Source organism: Sciurus carolinensis, chromosome 14 (genome assembly GCF_902686445.1).
Source record: "Sciurus carolinensis chromosome 14, mSciCar1.2, whole genome shotgun sequence".
Lineage (NCBI taxonomy): Eukaryota > Metazoa > Chordata > Mammalia > Rodentia > Sciuridae > Sciurus > Sciurus carolinensis.
This window is the reverse complement of record NC_062226.1, coordinates 78,678,764-78,696,970: the sequence shown is the minus strand read 5'-3', so window position 1 is coordinate 78,696,970 and position 18,207 is coordinate 78,678,764. Positions and strand designations below refer to the sequence as shown.

Sequence of the window (18,207 nt, the reverse complement as noted above, 5' to 3'; positions counted from 1 at the left end):
ACTTGAGGTGCTTGTTAAAATGTGGCTCCATAGCAGGGCCAACCACCAGAGATTCTAATTAAATAAATCAGGAGGGGACCTGGGGATCCACTTTTGCCCACCAGGTGATTCCATGTATGCGCTCCCACACGGCTCTTGTGGGAGAGAGGTAAAAAAGTAGTAACTGGCCTATAGCAAACCTTCTCTTCCTCTTTTCTTCTCAGGACCTTGTAATGATTTTTGCTTCTTTTTTCCTCTATCCCATGTAGCCAGTGAGGTAGCCTTTAGACTGGAAGGGTCCAGCAGGACCATGGAGGTTCCACAGAATACACATGTGGAGTGGGTGGCTTGGACTAGTTTTCACCTGCCTGCATCAGTGGACACACAGTGGTATTGCCAGTCCACATCTGGCCCCCAGATCTGTTTTACTTGATTTAAACAGATTTGGCCAAATAAGTGTTTAAAGAAAATTCAAATTTGTTTACAACATTTAAAACTCAGGTTTCCTACTTCTCTGGACTAATATGGTGTGAAACCTGGTCCCTCCTTCCCGCAGAGCATTGCTTCCCTTAGGTGGGCATGGACTCTCTAATTTGCCACTGTCTCCTTCATTCCTTATTCCCCCTCTCCAAAATCAAGGTCAAGTATCAGTTGCCATTTGTCATCATACTTACACTGAAAGTTGAAGAAAATATCTTCCTTTGGAAAATAAGGATCTAACAAGATATTCTAGTATTTTCAAAAATAAATTTTCTCACACCAGACCCATTCTCACATTGGCATGACTTGCCTAACTTCTCTAGATTTTTAAATTTACTATCTCTGCCCTACTCTTAATCCAGAGAAAAAGGCGCCTTTATATTTGATGTGGAATAGTGTTCAGCAGTGGAGGGGAGTGAATTACTAATGCATAATAAAATGAACAAATTCCAAAAATTAGGCTGAGTGAAGTGGGGATATAGTTCAGAGGTAGTGTTTGCCTAGCTTGTGCGAGGCCCTGGGTTCAATCCTCAGCGCCACAATTAAAAAAAAAAAAAAAATTAGACCAAATGATAAAAAGTTTGACACAAAAGGATAATAATTCCACTTATATGAAATTCTAGAAAACGCAAAACTATAATGACGGGAAGAAGATTACTGGTTTCCCAGGGCAAAGATTAGCTGCAAAGAGCATGAGAAAAAAACATTTCTAGAATGAGGTTAATGCTCTGCCTCTTGATTGTGTTGGGGCTTATGTAAAGGGATATATATTTGTTAAAACCTATCAAGCTGGGCTGGGGAGATAGCTCAGTTGGTAGAGTGCTTGTCTTGCAAGCACAAGACCCTGGGTTCAATCCCCAGCACCAAAAAAAAAAAAAAAAAAAAAAAAAAAAAAAAAAAAAAAAAAAAAAAACCCTATCAAACTGTACATTTTATTTAATTAATTAATTAACTTATTTTGGTACTGAGGATCGAATCCAGGGATGCTTAACCACTGAGCCACATCCCCAGTGGCCTTCCCACCCCGGCCCTTTTGTATATTTTTCTTTAGAGACAGGGTCTTTCTAAGTTGCTTAGGGTCTCACTGAATTGCTGAGGCTGATTTTAAACCCAAGATGTTCCTGCCTCAGCCTCTCCGGCTGCTGGAATTACAGCATGTGCCACAGCACCCAGCCTAAAGTTGTACATTTTAAATAAGTGTATTTTCTATGCCAATTATACCAAATGAAGTCAATCTTTAAAAAAAAAAAAAAAAGTCACTAGTAGAAGCCTGAGGAAAGAGAGGAAATGAAGTAGACTCTTGCTTAGGGCTCTTTTTTATGTATCACTGTTGTGATTCTACCACAATAGGCAGCAGGACAGGACTCAGAATTTCAAGATTCATAAGAATCTTGTGAGCAGTATTTAAATCTCTGACAGACATGAATATCATGTGGCAGAAAATAGAATGGTCAGTTGACAGTTATGTTGTTAGAGTAAATGCACATGGGGCAGTGTAGGGGCAAGTTCCTAGGAGGCTTCAGAGTTTAAAGAGCTATTTATTCCTAGCCAGACTCCCTATGGAAAAAAACCCAGGTTTACCCTGAGCAAGGACCTTTAGGCTACATGAGGCTTTGACAGAAAAGTGGGGTGTTTTCTTCTTTCTGCTCCTCTTTCCCCTTCTCTTCCTAATCCTTCCTTAGACCCACACTTAGGACTCTCAGCCTGCAAAAGCATGTTGAATACCTGGCAGGCCACACTCCATTAAATCTGGTATTGGCAACTCTGGGTATTGTCCTGCAGAGTCCAAGCAGGCTTCCCTCCAAACACACAGGACTTCATGTGTGGACTTTGGGCTTGCTCATGTCTGACACTGGTGGCCAACACCCGTTTTTCCTCCTTTTGTGTTTCCCGCTCAAAGTTTAAAAAAGAAAAAAGGCATTGCAGGAAAAGCAAGAAAATGACATTTATTGTTATATTGACCTACTTAAGAGAAACTGACAGAAACTTCAGTAAATTCAGGAGAAGAAACAGTGGCTGTGGGCACCTCACTCTTTGGTCTCACCCTTACCACTTCTGCATAAGCTGCCTGATCTCAATGACAGTACTTATATTTCTTTGCTTATGGGGTTTCCAAAATGACTGTACCATTGTGCATTTCCACCTGCTGTGCCTGAACATTCCTGCTGCCTTTTGTCTTCAACAGCACATGCTATTGTCTCTCTCTTTTTTTTTTAAGCTATCCTGATAGGTGTAGTAGTTCAGTTATTTCATTGTGGTTTTAGTTTGCTTATCCCTATAAATTAATGATGTTAAGCACCTTTCACATGTTTATTAAATATCCATATATCTCTTTTGTTAACGTTTTAAGATTAGGTCATTCAAAACAAAAATGAATAAATTAGGTCATCCACTTTCTTATCCTTCAATTTTGATAGTTCTTATATTCTGGATACAAGATTAATGTCAGAGAAGTGATTTACAAATATTTTCTCCCAGTTTACTACTTGTCTTTTCATTCTTTTAGTAATATCTTTCCCAAGAGCCAAAATTTTACATTGTGGTGAAGTCCAATTTATCAATTTCTTTCCTTTTAATTGCTTTTGCTTCAAATATCGTATCTAAGAATTATTTGCCTAATTCACGGTCTCAAACTAGAATCAGTACCTAAATACTTATGATTCATTTTGCGTTAACTTTTACATATGATGTAAGAAATAAATCAAGATTTACTTATTGGGAGCTGGGGATGTAACTCACTGGTAGAGCACTTGCCTTGCATGCACGAGGCCCAGTTCTGCATGAGCGTGTGCATGCACACACGCACACACACACACACACACACACACACACACACACAGAATATTTTTTGTATATGGATGCTTCTTCCATTTACTTTTTGATAATGTATTTCAGATAAGGTCTTGTCAACCATTCTTTCAATAGTTTTTCCTTTCCTCCCAAGATCTAACCTGTACCAACATCTTATGATGTTATCAATTTTTACACATCTGAATATAAATATATATCCATAAACTAAATATAGTATTGTGCTTAATTTAGCATGTTTTATCATCTGTCTGTCTCAATACATGTAGATCTAGTTTATTCCTTTTAAAGACCATGTAGTACTGCATCATATGATTATATACCCTTACTTGTCCATCTTTTTATTGATGGACATTATGTCCATCTAGTGCAAACACTGCTACAATAACCATCTTTGCACATGTTCCTTGTACACATGTAAGAGTTTGTCTGTGGTATATAATAGAAATTCAATTTTCTAGGTACTAAAATGGCTGAATCAATTGATAATCCCACCACATAGAAGGATTTACAATCCCACAACTTCACCAGATCACAAGACTCTGAAATTACTGCTAATATAATAAGTGTAAAATACTTTCATTTTTTAAATACTGCATTTACTTGATTACTAGTAAAATCAAGTATCTTTTAAATATTTATTGGTCATTTATGAATTGACTTTTTCTGTAAGTTTCCTCTTCACATAATTTTAAAATTTTGATAAAGGCATTTGTCAATATTTTCTACATAGAACTTTGTATATCTCTTTTAGGAAATTATTTTTTTACTTTGAGTTGATAAAGCTGATTTTCTATATTTTTCCCTTTTTTTTTTTTTTTTTTGCGGTGCTGGGGATTGAACCCAGGGCCTTGTGCTTGCAAGGCAAGCACTTTACCAACTGAGCTATCTCCTCAGCCCTTTCTTATCATTTTCACATGTAATTTTCAGTTGGGTATTTTCCCACAGGTTAAGTCTATTGAGAAAAATGTTCATACAGTGAAATGTACAAATCACAAATGTATTATTTCATTGGTTTTAACAGATATGCTCACGCAGTGGCTATCTCAGCCAAAGTGTATTTTCAGCACCGTAGAAATTTCCCTGTACCCCTTTCCAGTCAGTATCCTTCAGCACCCTGAAGCCTTACTGTTCTGATTTGGGTTTTTCTAACAAGGTTTAGGCTTGCCTATTCTAGGAATTTGTATTAATGGAATCATACAATATGTGCTTTTTTGTGTCTGGCCTTTTATTCATTCAGCACAGTTTGAGATTTATTTAGATTGTCATGTATATCAGTAGTTCATTTGTTTTATTGCTGAGTCATATCAATGCATGAATGTATCACAGTTTGTCCTGTTAATGAACATTTGAATTGTTTCCAGTTTTTAGCTATTATGAATAAATTTGCTATGAACATTCTCTTACAAGACTTTTCATGGACTTAGTTTTCCCTTTCCTAAGTTAAAAATCTAGGAGTGGAATTTTTGGTAGTCACTTGAGTTTTAGGTTCACAGGTCACGGTCACTGGGCAAGTGGCAGAGACTGATTGCACTTGGTGGATAAAAACTATGGAGCTTTTCTCTTTTTGTTCTTCAGTTTTCTCTGTCTATTCCTTCCCATCCTCCCTCCACTCCAGGTCAGCAGTAACAGCTGAGTCTAGATTATGAGATATTTATTGAAGTGTAGGAACCTGTTTCAGTCAGCTTTTCCACCACTGTGACTAAAAGATCTGACAAGAAACATTTTAGAGGAGAAAAGGTTTATTTGATGCTTGCGGTTTCAGAGGTCTCAGTCCATTCACCAACTGTGTTGCTCTGGAATCAAGGTGAGACAGAAAATTATGGTAGAAGAGGAAAGCAACTCATAATGGCCACCAGGAAGCAGAGATAGACTAAGCTCAGCTCACCAGGGACAAAATGTATACCCCAAAGGCATGCCCCCCAGGAACCAACCTTCTCCAGCCAAACTCTACCTGCATGTAGTTACTACCCAGTTAATTCCTACCAGTGGATTAACCCAATCATTTCACCTCTAAATGTTCTTGAATTGTCTCACACATAAGCTTTTGGGGGACACCTCATTTAAACTGTAACAGAACCCTACTTCAGCTTGGAAAACACTTTTATAAGACAACAGTTTTCAATATTTTTCAAGAGACATCTGAATGGGAGACCTCTGCTTTTTTTTCAGACTTTAATTTCCCTATGATAAAAAAGGATTGAATTGATGAGAAGGTGTGTGTGTGGGGGAGGTTTCACTGTGATATCTTAATATTTATCATCACATTTTATGAATACAATCTTTTGTTATTATTTGGGTTTAATATAAAAATCTAACAAAGAACAGTTGTTGTTAGTAACATTTAGTAGAAGGGAAGGAGATCAGGGGAGCCTTTTTTGTCTAGTGCATGATATGGCTTGCAGTGAGGTTCCATCACATTATGAAGGACTCTGCAGATCATTAAGGTATCATTCACATGTGCCCCTGACTTGTCCATGTCATTGGTCCCAGGTATACAAGATGGCCCAGGTTAGTAACACTGTTTTCTTCTACCATGCTGCTGATATTCCTTTGTGTTAATCCAGGAGAAAGCAGAGTGAAGGGGAATGATAGCCTCACCTGAGAACTCCCAGGGAGCACAGAGAGCTTTGCATCTTCCCTTGCCATCTGTTATGGTTTAGATGTGAGGTATCCCCTAAAAGTTCATGTGTGAGACAATATAAGAACATTCAAAGGTGAAATGATTGGCTTATGAGAGCCTTAACCTAATCAGTAGCTTAATCCACTAATATGGATTAACTGGGTGGTAACTGTGAGCAGGTAGAGTGTGACTGGAGGAGGTTGGTTACTGGGGGCATGACTTTGGGGTTTTTATTTTGTCCCTGGTGAGTGGAGCTCTCTCTGCTTCCTGGTGCCACATCCTGAACTTCATTCTTCCTCCACATCCTTCCACTGTGATGTTCTGCCTCACCTTGGGCCCAGAGCAAAGGAGTCAGTCCTCTGTAGACTGAGACCTCTGAAACCGTGAGCATTAAATAAACTTTTCCTCCTCTAAAATTGTTTTTGTCAGGTCTTTTGGTCACAGCAATGAAAGAGTTGACTAAAACACCACTCACTGTCCTCCTTAAGGGTGAGAACTTGGATACAGATCAGGGACAAAAGGGACACCAAAGATAAAAGGAAATCACTATATTAGGGAACAGAGTTCTGATGGGAGGACCAAAGAGATTATAAATGAAGTAAAATTGAGACAAACACACTCTTTGGCCTCTTTGGGAGCACTTCACATGCTTTCTCTCTTTCTCTGAACCTTTGAAGGCAAAACAAGCATCAGAGTTGGAACCGCTTCTAGGCCAGCAAAAAAGTGCTATGGTCCATACAGAGTCCAGCCTGGCCTGCCTTGTAGTCCACAAGGACAGAGACACTGGGACTTTGAACATAGGACTATCACAGCAGACAGTTGGTGTTCCAGGCTCTGCCCCTACTTCCCTGTGGTTCCAGTTCAGCTCAGCTACTTGTCTTAACTTGTCTCCTATTCTCTACTCTCCACCCATTTCTTGTTCCTGCCCTTTGAATTTCTTCACTTCCTTTGAATCCCCAACTTTCCCCTCCATTGTCTCTGATGACTTGAGTTTGGACTCACACTTCTGGTTCCTCTCCTTTCCTTGTCAATTCGGGAAGCATCTCCAAATCTAGATTTTTCTCCTCTCCTGGACCCCAAATGCTGACTTGACTGTACCTGGATGGATACTTCACCTTGGCCAACTCTCCATTGGGGCACCAACAGGAACTTCAAATTCCAGTTAATACTTGAAGCACGTATTTAAAAATAGGCACTGACCTTGTTCGGAATGGAGTATAATAAAATAGAGACAAAATAGATTGAGTATGACATCAGCAAAATTATGTAAAGTACTCTTATGCAGAGTAACTCTGACCTGATTCATTAATCCTAGGGTTATCTGAATTCATTTATCGCCTTGGACTCTAAAGACACCTAAAAACACTTAAATATTTAAGCAAGTAATAAATAAGTTGGTACTGTAGTAGCATTTGTTAGAAAAAATTTTTGATCTGTAATTTAAACACATTGAGAAGAGTCAAATTAGACTTGTAGCTATACAGCAGAGAGGATTATTTGGGACTACCTTTCCAGAAGAGGTAATTCTCAAGTTTAGATTGAAACCAGGGAAGAAATGCGTATCGGCAACTATTAATTCAATGAAGAGTTAAAGACAGTATTACTGGTGATTGTTATTGTGGGATCAGAAAACGTATCAGATTCATCTAGCCTTAGATGAATCCTATAACCTTTGCAACAGAACTTGATAATTACATGACAGACTGTCAAAGTGAGCCGAGCATGGCTTCCCCTTTTCCTCCAAAGAAAATCAGAGTTACTAATATGGTTTATAATGATTATTTATGCAACTAACTACATGGCATAGTATATGCTATATAGTATATACTATGTATATACTATATAGCATAGTAGCATATGTACTATAGCATAGTAGCAGTGTACCTAGCACCATACACACACAAAACAAACTAAAATACTTTTATTTAATAGAACAAAATTTGCTAATTTTTTTTCCAATTGAAACATGTATTTATTGCAAAGGATCTTTTTCATAACATCTGGAAAGATCCTTTTGAGAAACCACTTTTTTGACACTATATAACATGAAACTAAGCATATTAATCCCTTTACTTTGGATGTTAAGAAGCTTAGAATATTATCTTCTAATTCTTGAAGCTCTCAGAGTATGCATTTCTCTTCTTCTTATCTCTAACTTCCATTCTTCTGTCTTTTTCTTTCACTTGAATTCCTTTTCATTTCAATCTTCCAAGTTACAAGTTATCTTAGCTTATTCTCATTTTCAATGAGTACCCACCTTCAGTAGCTTCCTGAGAAAGGGTAAAGGCTGTATATGACAAAACAAATATATAAGAAAACATCAAACTGGAAAACACTGACATCATTTCCTCTAAAATCAGGAATGAGACATGACTGCTTACCCACTACTCCTATTAAATGCAGTACTTGACATTTTAGCCAGAGCAATTAGACAAGAAATAAAAACATACAAATAGGAAAGGAAGTCAAATTATCCCTTTTTGCTGAGAGTTCTATACATAGAAAATCCTAAGGGCCACATCAGAAGTTGACTAGTATGGGCATTTTAACACTAATTCTCCCAGTACACAAACATGGAGGAAGTCTTACCATCTCACAATGGCTTCTCCAATTTCTTTCCAGGTTTGTTCTGTTTTTGTCTGAAGTGAATAAGATTATTTTCCTAATTTCAACAAGTTCATTAATAACAGTGTTTAGAAAAGCTACTGTTGCTAATTATTTTTAAGAGTCTATCTAGAAAGATATAAACACCCAACCCCTTGAATTTCACCTAAATTAACGTGCATTCAGAATTTTTGATAAAATACCTTCTATTTGTGTGTGTGTGTGTGTGTGTGTGTGTGTGTGTGTACTAACCAAGTAATGATAATTAACTCCAAGTGTGTTACCTAAAATGCAAGGTATTAGTTGCCAATCATCTACCAGAAGATTGGCAAGCTCAATCACAGTTTTGAATTTAACTCCTGAAGTTTTTCAGATCAGAAGAAGTGATGGTATAACACCATCAATCAAGTTCCAACCGACTCGTACCAGACTATCTCCAAAACTCTCTATTCAGCTCTTGTTCAAAAAGACTTCAAAATAAGTTCAAGTTCAGTTCGTGAAGAGACACCATGATCATCTGTATTGGTTGTCATTTCAAATCCACACTAATTTCATCTTATCCCTCAGATTCTGCAGGCCTTTCATTAGCTCACCAAAAAAAAAAAAAAAACAAACAAACAAAAAAAAAAAAAACAAAAAAAAACCTTTAAGCTGTGGAGCACAAATATGGGGTTTCAAGGGTCATCAAAGATAAATCAAGTGCTTGAAACCAGAACAATCAATAATTGTTTGCAAACACAGAAAAATCAATGTGCTTGCTTATTTCTCATATGCATTTTTTTCACTGATTGGCTTTTGGACTGTTTCCTACTCAGAAATTTGCTTATCAACTTTGGTTCTAGTTAGAACAATTTGTCTAATCTTTTTGGATCTCCAGTGTCAACTACCCCTATTTTTCTGACAGTTCAAACAGAACATTATGAAAGATAGTAGCATATGTTATCTAATTTCCTGATCTTTTTCATTGTGACATCCTGTAATAATTGCAAAATCATAGTTAAATAGCAATATGCTGATGCCATTTATTACTTTACAGTTTTTTTACTTGGTAGTACAAAAAGCATTTCCAAAATAAATGTATTTCAGTAAAAAGTTAAAAAGCAGTCACAGGATTGCAGTTTTAGAGTAAGACAAGGTCCTTCATAGAGCATTGAGTCCAACATTTGCATTTTACAGCTGAGTCAAATGAAGAACAGAAAGTATAAGTGATTTGTGCTAAGTCCTCCAACATTCTTCAAAATATCCTTAATTATGTCCCCAAAAGTTATAACAGCTTCTAAATATAGCCCAGCTCACTTCTAAGTTTTATCTTTCTTCTCTCTCTCAAGTCAAACATTGAATCAAGCCTCAGCCCTTACTTGTTCCAAGTATAGACACTTCCTGAGTTTGTCTCTTCTCTCCATTTCTAACATCACTACCATGTTTTAGGTCTTTGTTACCTGTGGTATAAAGTCCACATTGCATAGCGCCGTGAGAGCCTTCTATAGGTTTAACCCTGTCAATCTCTCAGATTTTTTGTCTTCCCTTGCGTCTTTCATCCTCTACCTTCAACGAATGGTAAACCACTTGTAGTTCTTTGAAAAATAGGCCACATTCTTTCTCACTTTTAGTTCCTTGTACTTGTTTCTTCAACATACATCCTCTTCCCACTTCCATTTACCTGACTGGAGTCTATTCACCCAGTAGATCTAAGCTACACTATCCCTACCCTACAACACTTTCATGTATTCTCTTAGTACCCATATTTCTCAGAGTAACTCTTTTCCTTTCATAGTATTCAGGACACTACATTGTGGTAGTCAGATAGCTTATTAAGATGCATGTTTAGGCTATAAGTTCCTTGACAACAGATTATATTTTGTGAGATATTTTATCTTCAGAACCTAACATAGGTGCCCAGAAAACAAACAAAAAATAATAGTAAAAACAATAACAATAGCTAGTTTTTACTATTAATTTCCTGTGTTAGACACCCTGATGTACTTGTCACCTTCATTGTCAGTACTGCTTTCATGATGCTTAATTTTATATGTCAACTTTCCTATACCACAGTACCCAGATACGTGATCAAACACATCTGGATGTTGCTGTAAAGGTACTTCTTAGTTGAAATTAACATTTCAATCAGTAGACTTTGAAGAAAGCAGATTATCCGCTACAATATGGGTGGGCCTCATCCACAGCTGAAGGCCTTAGGAAAAAGATTTCTGACCCTGGCTTATGGCACATGCCTGTGATCCCAGCAAGTCAGGAGACTGAGGCAAGAGAATTGCAGGTTCAAGGCCCACCTCAGCCACTTAGCAAGACTCTGTCTCAAAATAAATATATAAAGGATTGGGGATGGAGCTCAATGGTAGAGTACTCCTGGGTTTAATCCCCAGAACCAAAGAAAAAATAAGACTGCCATCCCCTGAGAAAGAGGTAATTCTGCTAGCTTTCATAAAATATGTACTCAGTGAATATTTATTAAATGAGTTCCTATTTAGGAATGATGACTGATACTAATTGGCTGATGAAGATTTCAAGATGGAATGTAATCTCACTTTAATTTCCCAGATACATCTTTTCCCTCACAACCACCAGCTTAAGTGGTTTAGAACTGTTTGAATATTAATGAAACCTCATGAAGATATGCTAGGAGTGATATATTCTCTACCTTCTAGAAGAACACGATATATTTTCTTCCCTGATCATAGATTACATTGTTAGTTTTAATGATAAAGTGAGATCTCTTGGCTTTGTGCTTAAGAGATAATGTAAGTGTGATAGGAACGATAAAAAGTTGAAATTAAGAGAATTCATGGCAGTTTAAATTCTGTGGGAGGAAAACTGGAAAAAAGAATCTTAGAAACATGCTTTATTGTATCTATTGGTAATGAAAGAGGGGGGCCTATACCAGTAAGGATAGAAGACATTGAGTAAAAAGGGGGTTCAATTCCTCTGTATTATAAGGTAACAGTGATTTTTAGGTTGGACCCTGGTGTTTTGAGGGAAATAATTGGGACAAAAGTCTACAACAAGAGAAATAGGTCCCTCCATGTAGTGATCGACAGAAACAGGAAGAGTGGCAGCCTGAAAGAGATTCTCTAGGGCAGAGAAGAGCAAAGATTTTACAATCAGTGATGTCTGTTTTCTGTCAGTTATTTCCTATCCTGAGGCATATTGTTCATTTCCCTTGTTCCTACCCTTTATTAAAATCTGAAGCACAGAGCATTGTAGTAGTGGTCCTTAGGCATGAAGGTGAGAGAGTGTGTGAGCTTTTCTGTAGCTGTGAGATGTCAGTGTCTCTGTGAACCATGGTTCAACAATAGTCAGTTGGTTCTGTTGCTTTTGAGCCTATGGCAAGGGAGAACATCATGGCAGGAAGCATATGGCACAACAAAGCTACTCCCTTCACGGTAGCTAGGAAGCAAAGAGAGAGGAAGGGGTCCCAATATCCACCTCAAAGCCATGCCTCCAGTGACCTAACTTCCTTCCACTAGGCCCCACCTCCTAACAGTTCTGTCATCTCCCAATAGTGCCACAGGCTGGTGAACAACCCTTTAGCACATGGGTCAGGAACATTTAAGATCTAAACCATAGCAAACAGTGAAAGAGTATGAAAAGATCTGAGGTGCTCAGAAATCAACAGAGGGCTTGGATGGGAGCTACAACAACATTCAGAAGGAAATGTGAGTACTCTGACATGGGAACCACTCTACGGAATCATAGAAGGCATGAGAGGTCTTGTCATGACTGAGGATGCATAGAGCACTTGGGGACATTTTGTTAAGATAAGAACACAGAGCATCAGTTAAGATGACTATGTACCAAGAGGTAGAACTCTGGGTGATTATATACTTGTCTCCTTCCATTGCCATGCACATTAAAATCAAACAAATAAACAAAAAACTGTCACTGAGAGAGAAAGAGAAGAATATTCCATCTTGGGGAGCCAGAGCTTCTCTCTTGCTACAGGCAAAAAAAAAAAAAAAAAAAAGGACTCTTGATCTTCTACTTCCAGTCTTTCTATACTCAGGGATAATAATACCGGTAGTACAAGATTGTTGAGAGAATTAGGACTAAAATACCTTACATAATGTTCGATAAATAAGCACTCAATGAATGCTACTTATTGTATCAAGTAATACCATTTCTAATCAAAAGAAGAAAAATAGCAGCCAGGCCTCATAAGTACGAAGAGGGCTGAAGGAATAATAAAAATCTTAACTGGCTTCTTTCTGGAGCTATTTTCTTTCTGCCCTTTTGGATGCTTCACTAAAATAACAAAAAAATAAGGGAAGTACCGTGGAGTGTCAGGGGAGAGTGAGTTTAAATCCTGGTTTTTGTAAGTCACTATTCAATGCTTGTGTCCTGGGTGGGCACATCAGCCTCATAGTCGCAGAGCCAGATCATAGTCATTCACACATGTATTATTCTTTTGTTTTATTTCTGCTCTACTTTCTTCCTTATTGGGGCTGTGATCTGACCAACCTTTTCAGTTAGCTTGAAGGGCTACTAAAACTCATCCATTAAAATTCACTTCCCCACAGAGTTAAAGAATAATTTCTGCCTAAACCACTTAGGAGTGTTGTAAGGATCAAATGGAAATAAGTGTGAAGAAGGTTTTCCCTTTGCTGGGAGCACAGAGAAGTCAAAATCAAAACTCTTCTTAATTCAAATTCTTCTGATTGTTTTTCTTTGCACCCCATGCCTTGATGATCTTGTTTTAAAAAATAACAATGATGACTACTTTTTATTGGATGGCTTCCATCCCATTTGATTAAATTCTGACCATGATTTACACATATCCGTTGGCACATTTATCTCAAGAAGCATAATTGTTGTATTTTGTTGTTGTTGTTGTTGTTGCATGTAAGGAAACTGAGAGTCCCAGAAGTTAAGTAACTCACTTAAAATCACACAGCTATGAAGTGATATGGTCAAGACTCAAAGTTAATTCTGCTGGGCTCCAGAAGTCATGCTATCTAGACAAAGTGTGAAGAAATATTCTACTTTTGGAGGTGGTTTATCCTCAAGGGAAACAGGACATTTGGAAACAGCCCTACATAAGCAGAAGAAAGAAAACTCAAAATAAAAGATTCTATATCTTGGGCTGGGGATATGGCTTAGTTGGTAGAATGCTTGCCTCGCAAGCACAAGGCCCTGGGTTCAATCCCTAGCACCATAAATAAATAAATAAATAAATAAATAAATAAAGATTCTATATCTTAAGTGAATGAAAGCTAAAGTTCCTGCCCGTTAAGTTAAGTTAGTTTACATAGAGTAATATAGGGAAGAGAAGATTCTGATTACTCCAAATAGGTAATTAAATGGTTTTGCTATTTTTTTGAATGGCACATAATATTTATACATTTTTATGATATACAATGTGTAATGATCAAATCAGGGTAATCAGCCTAAATTTTTACCATTTCTTTTTGGTGGGTACATTAAAATCTTCTCTGAGGATGTGAGACATACAGGACATTGTTAAAACTACTCACCCTTCTGTGCTATAGAGCATCTGACTTACTCCTCCTGTAAGTAACATACCCATGAACTGGTCTTTCCTGATCCCCCTTCTCCCTACTCTCCCCTGTCTCTGGTAACCATTCTAATCTCAACTTCCATGAGATCAGTTTTTTTAGATTCCACTTATGGCAAGATCAGGTAATTTTTAAATCAGAGCATCATCATTATCTTGTTTAATGATTATGCTGCATAACCAACTGTATTTGATGCTGTAGGAAATGAGATCTAATTAAGAGAGAAGAAAATAGGGATATGCAAAGCAGAGCAGGTTTTTCTAGTGCAGTGCTAAGATGCACAAACAGTGAAGTCACCTTAGGACGATTAATCTAAAGTTGTCTTATGGAGAATTATGGAAAGTTCTGAATAATGAAGGCTCAGTATGAGAAATGGAATAAATATCAGGCACACTGAGTGGTCTGTCTCAACACTGGAAAAACGAAGGGCAGGAAGAGGACTAATATTTATGAGCATCCAGACTCTGTTAATATCATAATGCTCCAAGATAATAATACCCATTTTAAATTTTACTAAAGAGCTATAACAATAAAAAATGGCAAGGTACTATCATAAAAACACAAAGGCCAATGGAATAGGATAAAAGGCAGAGACAAACTCACACAAATATTGTCATCTGATCTTTGACAAAGGTGCCAAAAACAAGTTAGAGAAAAGACAGACTTTTTTTTTTTTTTTTTTTTTTTTATTGTGAACAAATGGGATACATGTTCTTTCACTGTTTGTACATAGAGTAAAGGCATACCATTTGTGTAATCATACATTTACATAGGGTGATGTTGGTTGATTCATTCTGTTATTTATTTGTTATTTTTTGTTCTAGAATTGTTCTATATATTCTGGGTCTTCTATTCTCCCACTTGATCTATTCTCCCACTTGAATTTTAGGACTTTTTCAGATTCTGTGAAGAATGTATTATGATGGGGATTACATTGAATCTGTAGATTGGTTTTGGTAATATGGCCATTTAAAAAATATTAATAATGCCTATTCATGAACAGGGGAGATCTTTCCCTTTTCTAGATCTTCAATTCTTTTTATTTCTTCAGTGCTCTTTTATTTTCATTGTAGAGCTCTTTCATCTCCTTGGTTAGATTTCTTTCTTTTCTCTCTCTCTCTCTCTCTCTCTCTCTCTCTCTCTCTCTCTCTCTCTCTCTGTCTCTCTCTCTCTTTTTTTTTTTTTTTTTTTTTGGAGGCTATTGTGAATGGAATTGTTTCCCTGATTTTTACCCCCAGTGGATTCACTATTGGAGTATAGAAAAGCTATTGATTTTTTGTGTGTTTATTTTGTATTCTGTAACTTTGCTGAATTTTTTTCATTAATTCTGGAAATCTTCTGGCAGAGCTTTGTGGATGTTCTAAGTGTGGGATCATATTACCTGAAAAATGTGATAATTTGACTTTTTTCCCCCTGTCTGTATACCTTTTTATTCTTTTGCCTAATCACTCTAGTTAAAATTTCAAATACTATGCTGAATAGGAGTGGTAATAGTGGACACTCTTCTTTCATTCCTGATTCAAGAGGAAATACTTTGATTTTCTGCATTCACTATGATGTTAGCTTTGGGTTCGCCATATATAACCTTTAAATTGTTGAAGTAAGTTCTTCTATCCCTAATTTCTTCAATGTTTTTATCATAAATGTGTGTTGAATTTTTCTAAGTATTTTCTTGCATTAAGATGATTATGTGGTTTTGTCCTTGATTCTAATAAATGTGAATTATATTTAAAAAAAAAAAAAAAAAAAAAAAAAATATCATAATGCTTACCTAAAGCAATGCACCTGATATCCAGACAAGCATATCATTTTATTGTTTTGTTTCTAATCACCTCAGGTGCACCTTTACAATAACCACAATTCAATGCCAGGTCTTTCACTCTATAGCAACACCATCTTCCTGATTTATCTCCTATTCTTTCCAAGTTATTTCCAGGAAGCAAGATATTTGCCATTGAAGATGTTATTACAACCAAGTGTATTTGTCATTTTCCCCATAAGCTTTTTTTTTTATTGTAAACAAATGGGGTGCAACTTGTTTCTCTGTTTGTACATGAAGTAGAGGCATACCATTTGTGTAATCATACATTTACATAGGGTAATGGTGTTTGATTCATTCTGTTATTTTTTCCTTCCCCCCATCCCTCCCACCCCTCTTTTCCCTCTATACAGTCCCTCCTTCCTCCCTACTTGCCTACCTCCCACCTCCCATTATATATCATCATCCGCTTATCAGCGAGATCATTCATCCTTTGGTTTTTTGAGATTGGCTTATCTCACCCATAAGCTTAATATAAACACATCGTAGTGAGATCAAAACAGTTACTTTATCATTGCTAACAAACAAAACAAAACAAAACAAAAAACCCAAACATTATGCTGTTATTTTAAGCTGTACGTTAGATTCCAGCTGATTTATTTACTTATTATCTTCTCCTTATGAGTCATCTTTAAATTTCAAAGTTAATTTAATTGCAAACAATTCAGACAATACAGAAATATGTAATGTAAAATATGTCACCCTTCCTCATCATCCCCATCCCACCTTTACCAAATTCTCTCCCCTAAATTAAGTTTTAATGATATTATTAAAATCATTAAAAGTCTGGTATTTTTCCAAATTTTTTCTATGCCTGGCTAAACAAAAAGGTAAGTAGATAGAAAGATACATCAATACATACATACAAATTTTCATGCCTTCACACATATAGCTTAATTTCTAACCTTTTTTATGGTGAAAATATATATACTGAGGATTAACCAGTTAGACTGAGTTTGGATGATCCCAATTTCACTGGCAACACCCACAGCATCAAAATCAGAAACCAAACTTTTCCTCCTTCTCTCCATCAACCCTGATCAGGGTGGTGGTGACCTTGGCAACACCAATGTCATGGAGCTTCTTCACAGCCTGCTTCACCTGGTGCTTGTTGGCCTTGACTTCCACAATGAGCACAAGTGTGTTGTCGCTTTCTGTCTTCCTTATGGTGCACTCAGTGGTCAAGGGCAACTCAACTGCATAGTGGTCACGTTTGTTTCTCCCAGAGCGCTCTTGGAGGGTGTCTGGACTGCCTTCACAGTCACAGGTTCTTGGACCTCCAGGGCGGGGGTGGATGACAGGCAGATTTGTTTTGGCACTGCCTTCCTGGCCTTCAAAAACCTTTGCTACGGAAGTGGCTGGAGTTTCCTTCTTCAATTCAGCACCACTGGGGTGAAAAGGTCCTCTGATCTTTTTTGTTTTTTTAATGGTCATACTAAGTCAGGCTTGGCAACACACAGCTGTAATCCTAGCAATTCAGGAGGCTAAGGCAAGAGGACGGCATGTTCAAAGGTCAACCTCAGCCATTTAGTGAGACCTGTCTCAAAATAAAAATTGGGCTGGGCTTGTTGCTCGGTGGTAGTATGCTTGCCTTGCATGTGTGGGGCACTGGGTTCCATCCTCAGCACCACATGAATAAATAAAATAAAGACATTGTGTCCAGCTACAACTAAAAATATTTTTAATAAATAAATTTAAAAGACTAGGGTTTTAGCTCAGTGTAAAGCTCTGGGTTCTATCTCCAGTACCAAAAATAAATAAATAAATAAATAAATAAACAAACAAACAAATAAATAATTTTAATAGTCATATTATACTTCTTCTTCAACTTCCTTTCACCAATCAACAATAGACCAAAGTGATGGCCCCCTGTCATCACATGAAGAGCTACAGAGCAAGTCATGTGAATCAGTCCTAAGCAATGGCTTCGCATTCAACTCACCTATACACCTCTTTTCCAGACTGAGATCATATGAACAGGACCTGTGAAGGAGGAAAAAACTCCTAGAGATTAAGGTTCCTGCAAATTTAAAATAAAATCAAAGTCATTGCTTTATCCTGCTCCATAGTACCTCTTCCGAATTTTCCATCTATTTCATTATTTGTGGTTTATGTGCACATACGTATGCAATTAAGCTTCACTTGCCTCACACATGACTGTGGATTCATACAAACATTTTTATGAAACTTGTTCTCACCTATCATTCAAAGCAGATAATTCTAGGTTCCAGAGCAATTCCACCTTCTGCATTGTGTGCTACCAAAAGAGGAGGTGCATATGGAACAATAAAAACCAAAAGCATTTATCACAATGATATCCCCCTTAATTTGACTACCTTAGAGCTGTCAAAGAAACTGCCTAGAAA

The 18,207-nt window shown here is 37.1% G+C and overlaps 1 protein-coding gene across 1 annotated transcript; it reads right to left on the bottom strand.

Annotated features, from left to right (window-relative positions):
- Positions 1 to 16,840: 16,840 nt before the first annotated feature.
- LOC124964153 (60S ribosomal protein L23a-like) lies at positions 16,841 to 17,275 on the bottom strand. Its single transcript, XM_047524028.1, has one exon. It carries the CDS (start codon positions 17,273 to 17,275, stop codon positions 16,841 to 16,843), a length of 435 nt encoding a protein of 144 aa, XP_047379984.1.
- Positions 17,276 to 18,207: the final 932 nt, after the last annotated feature.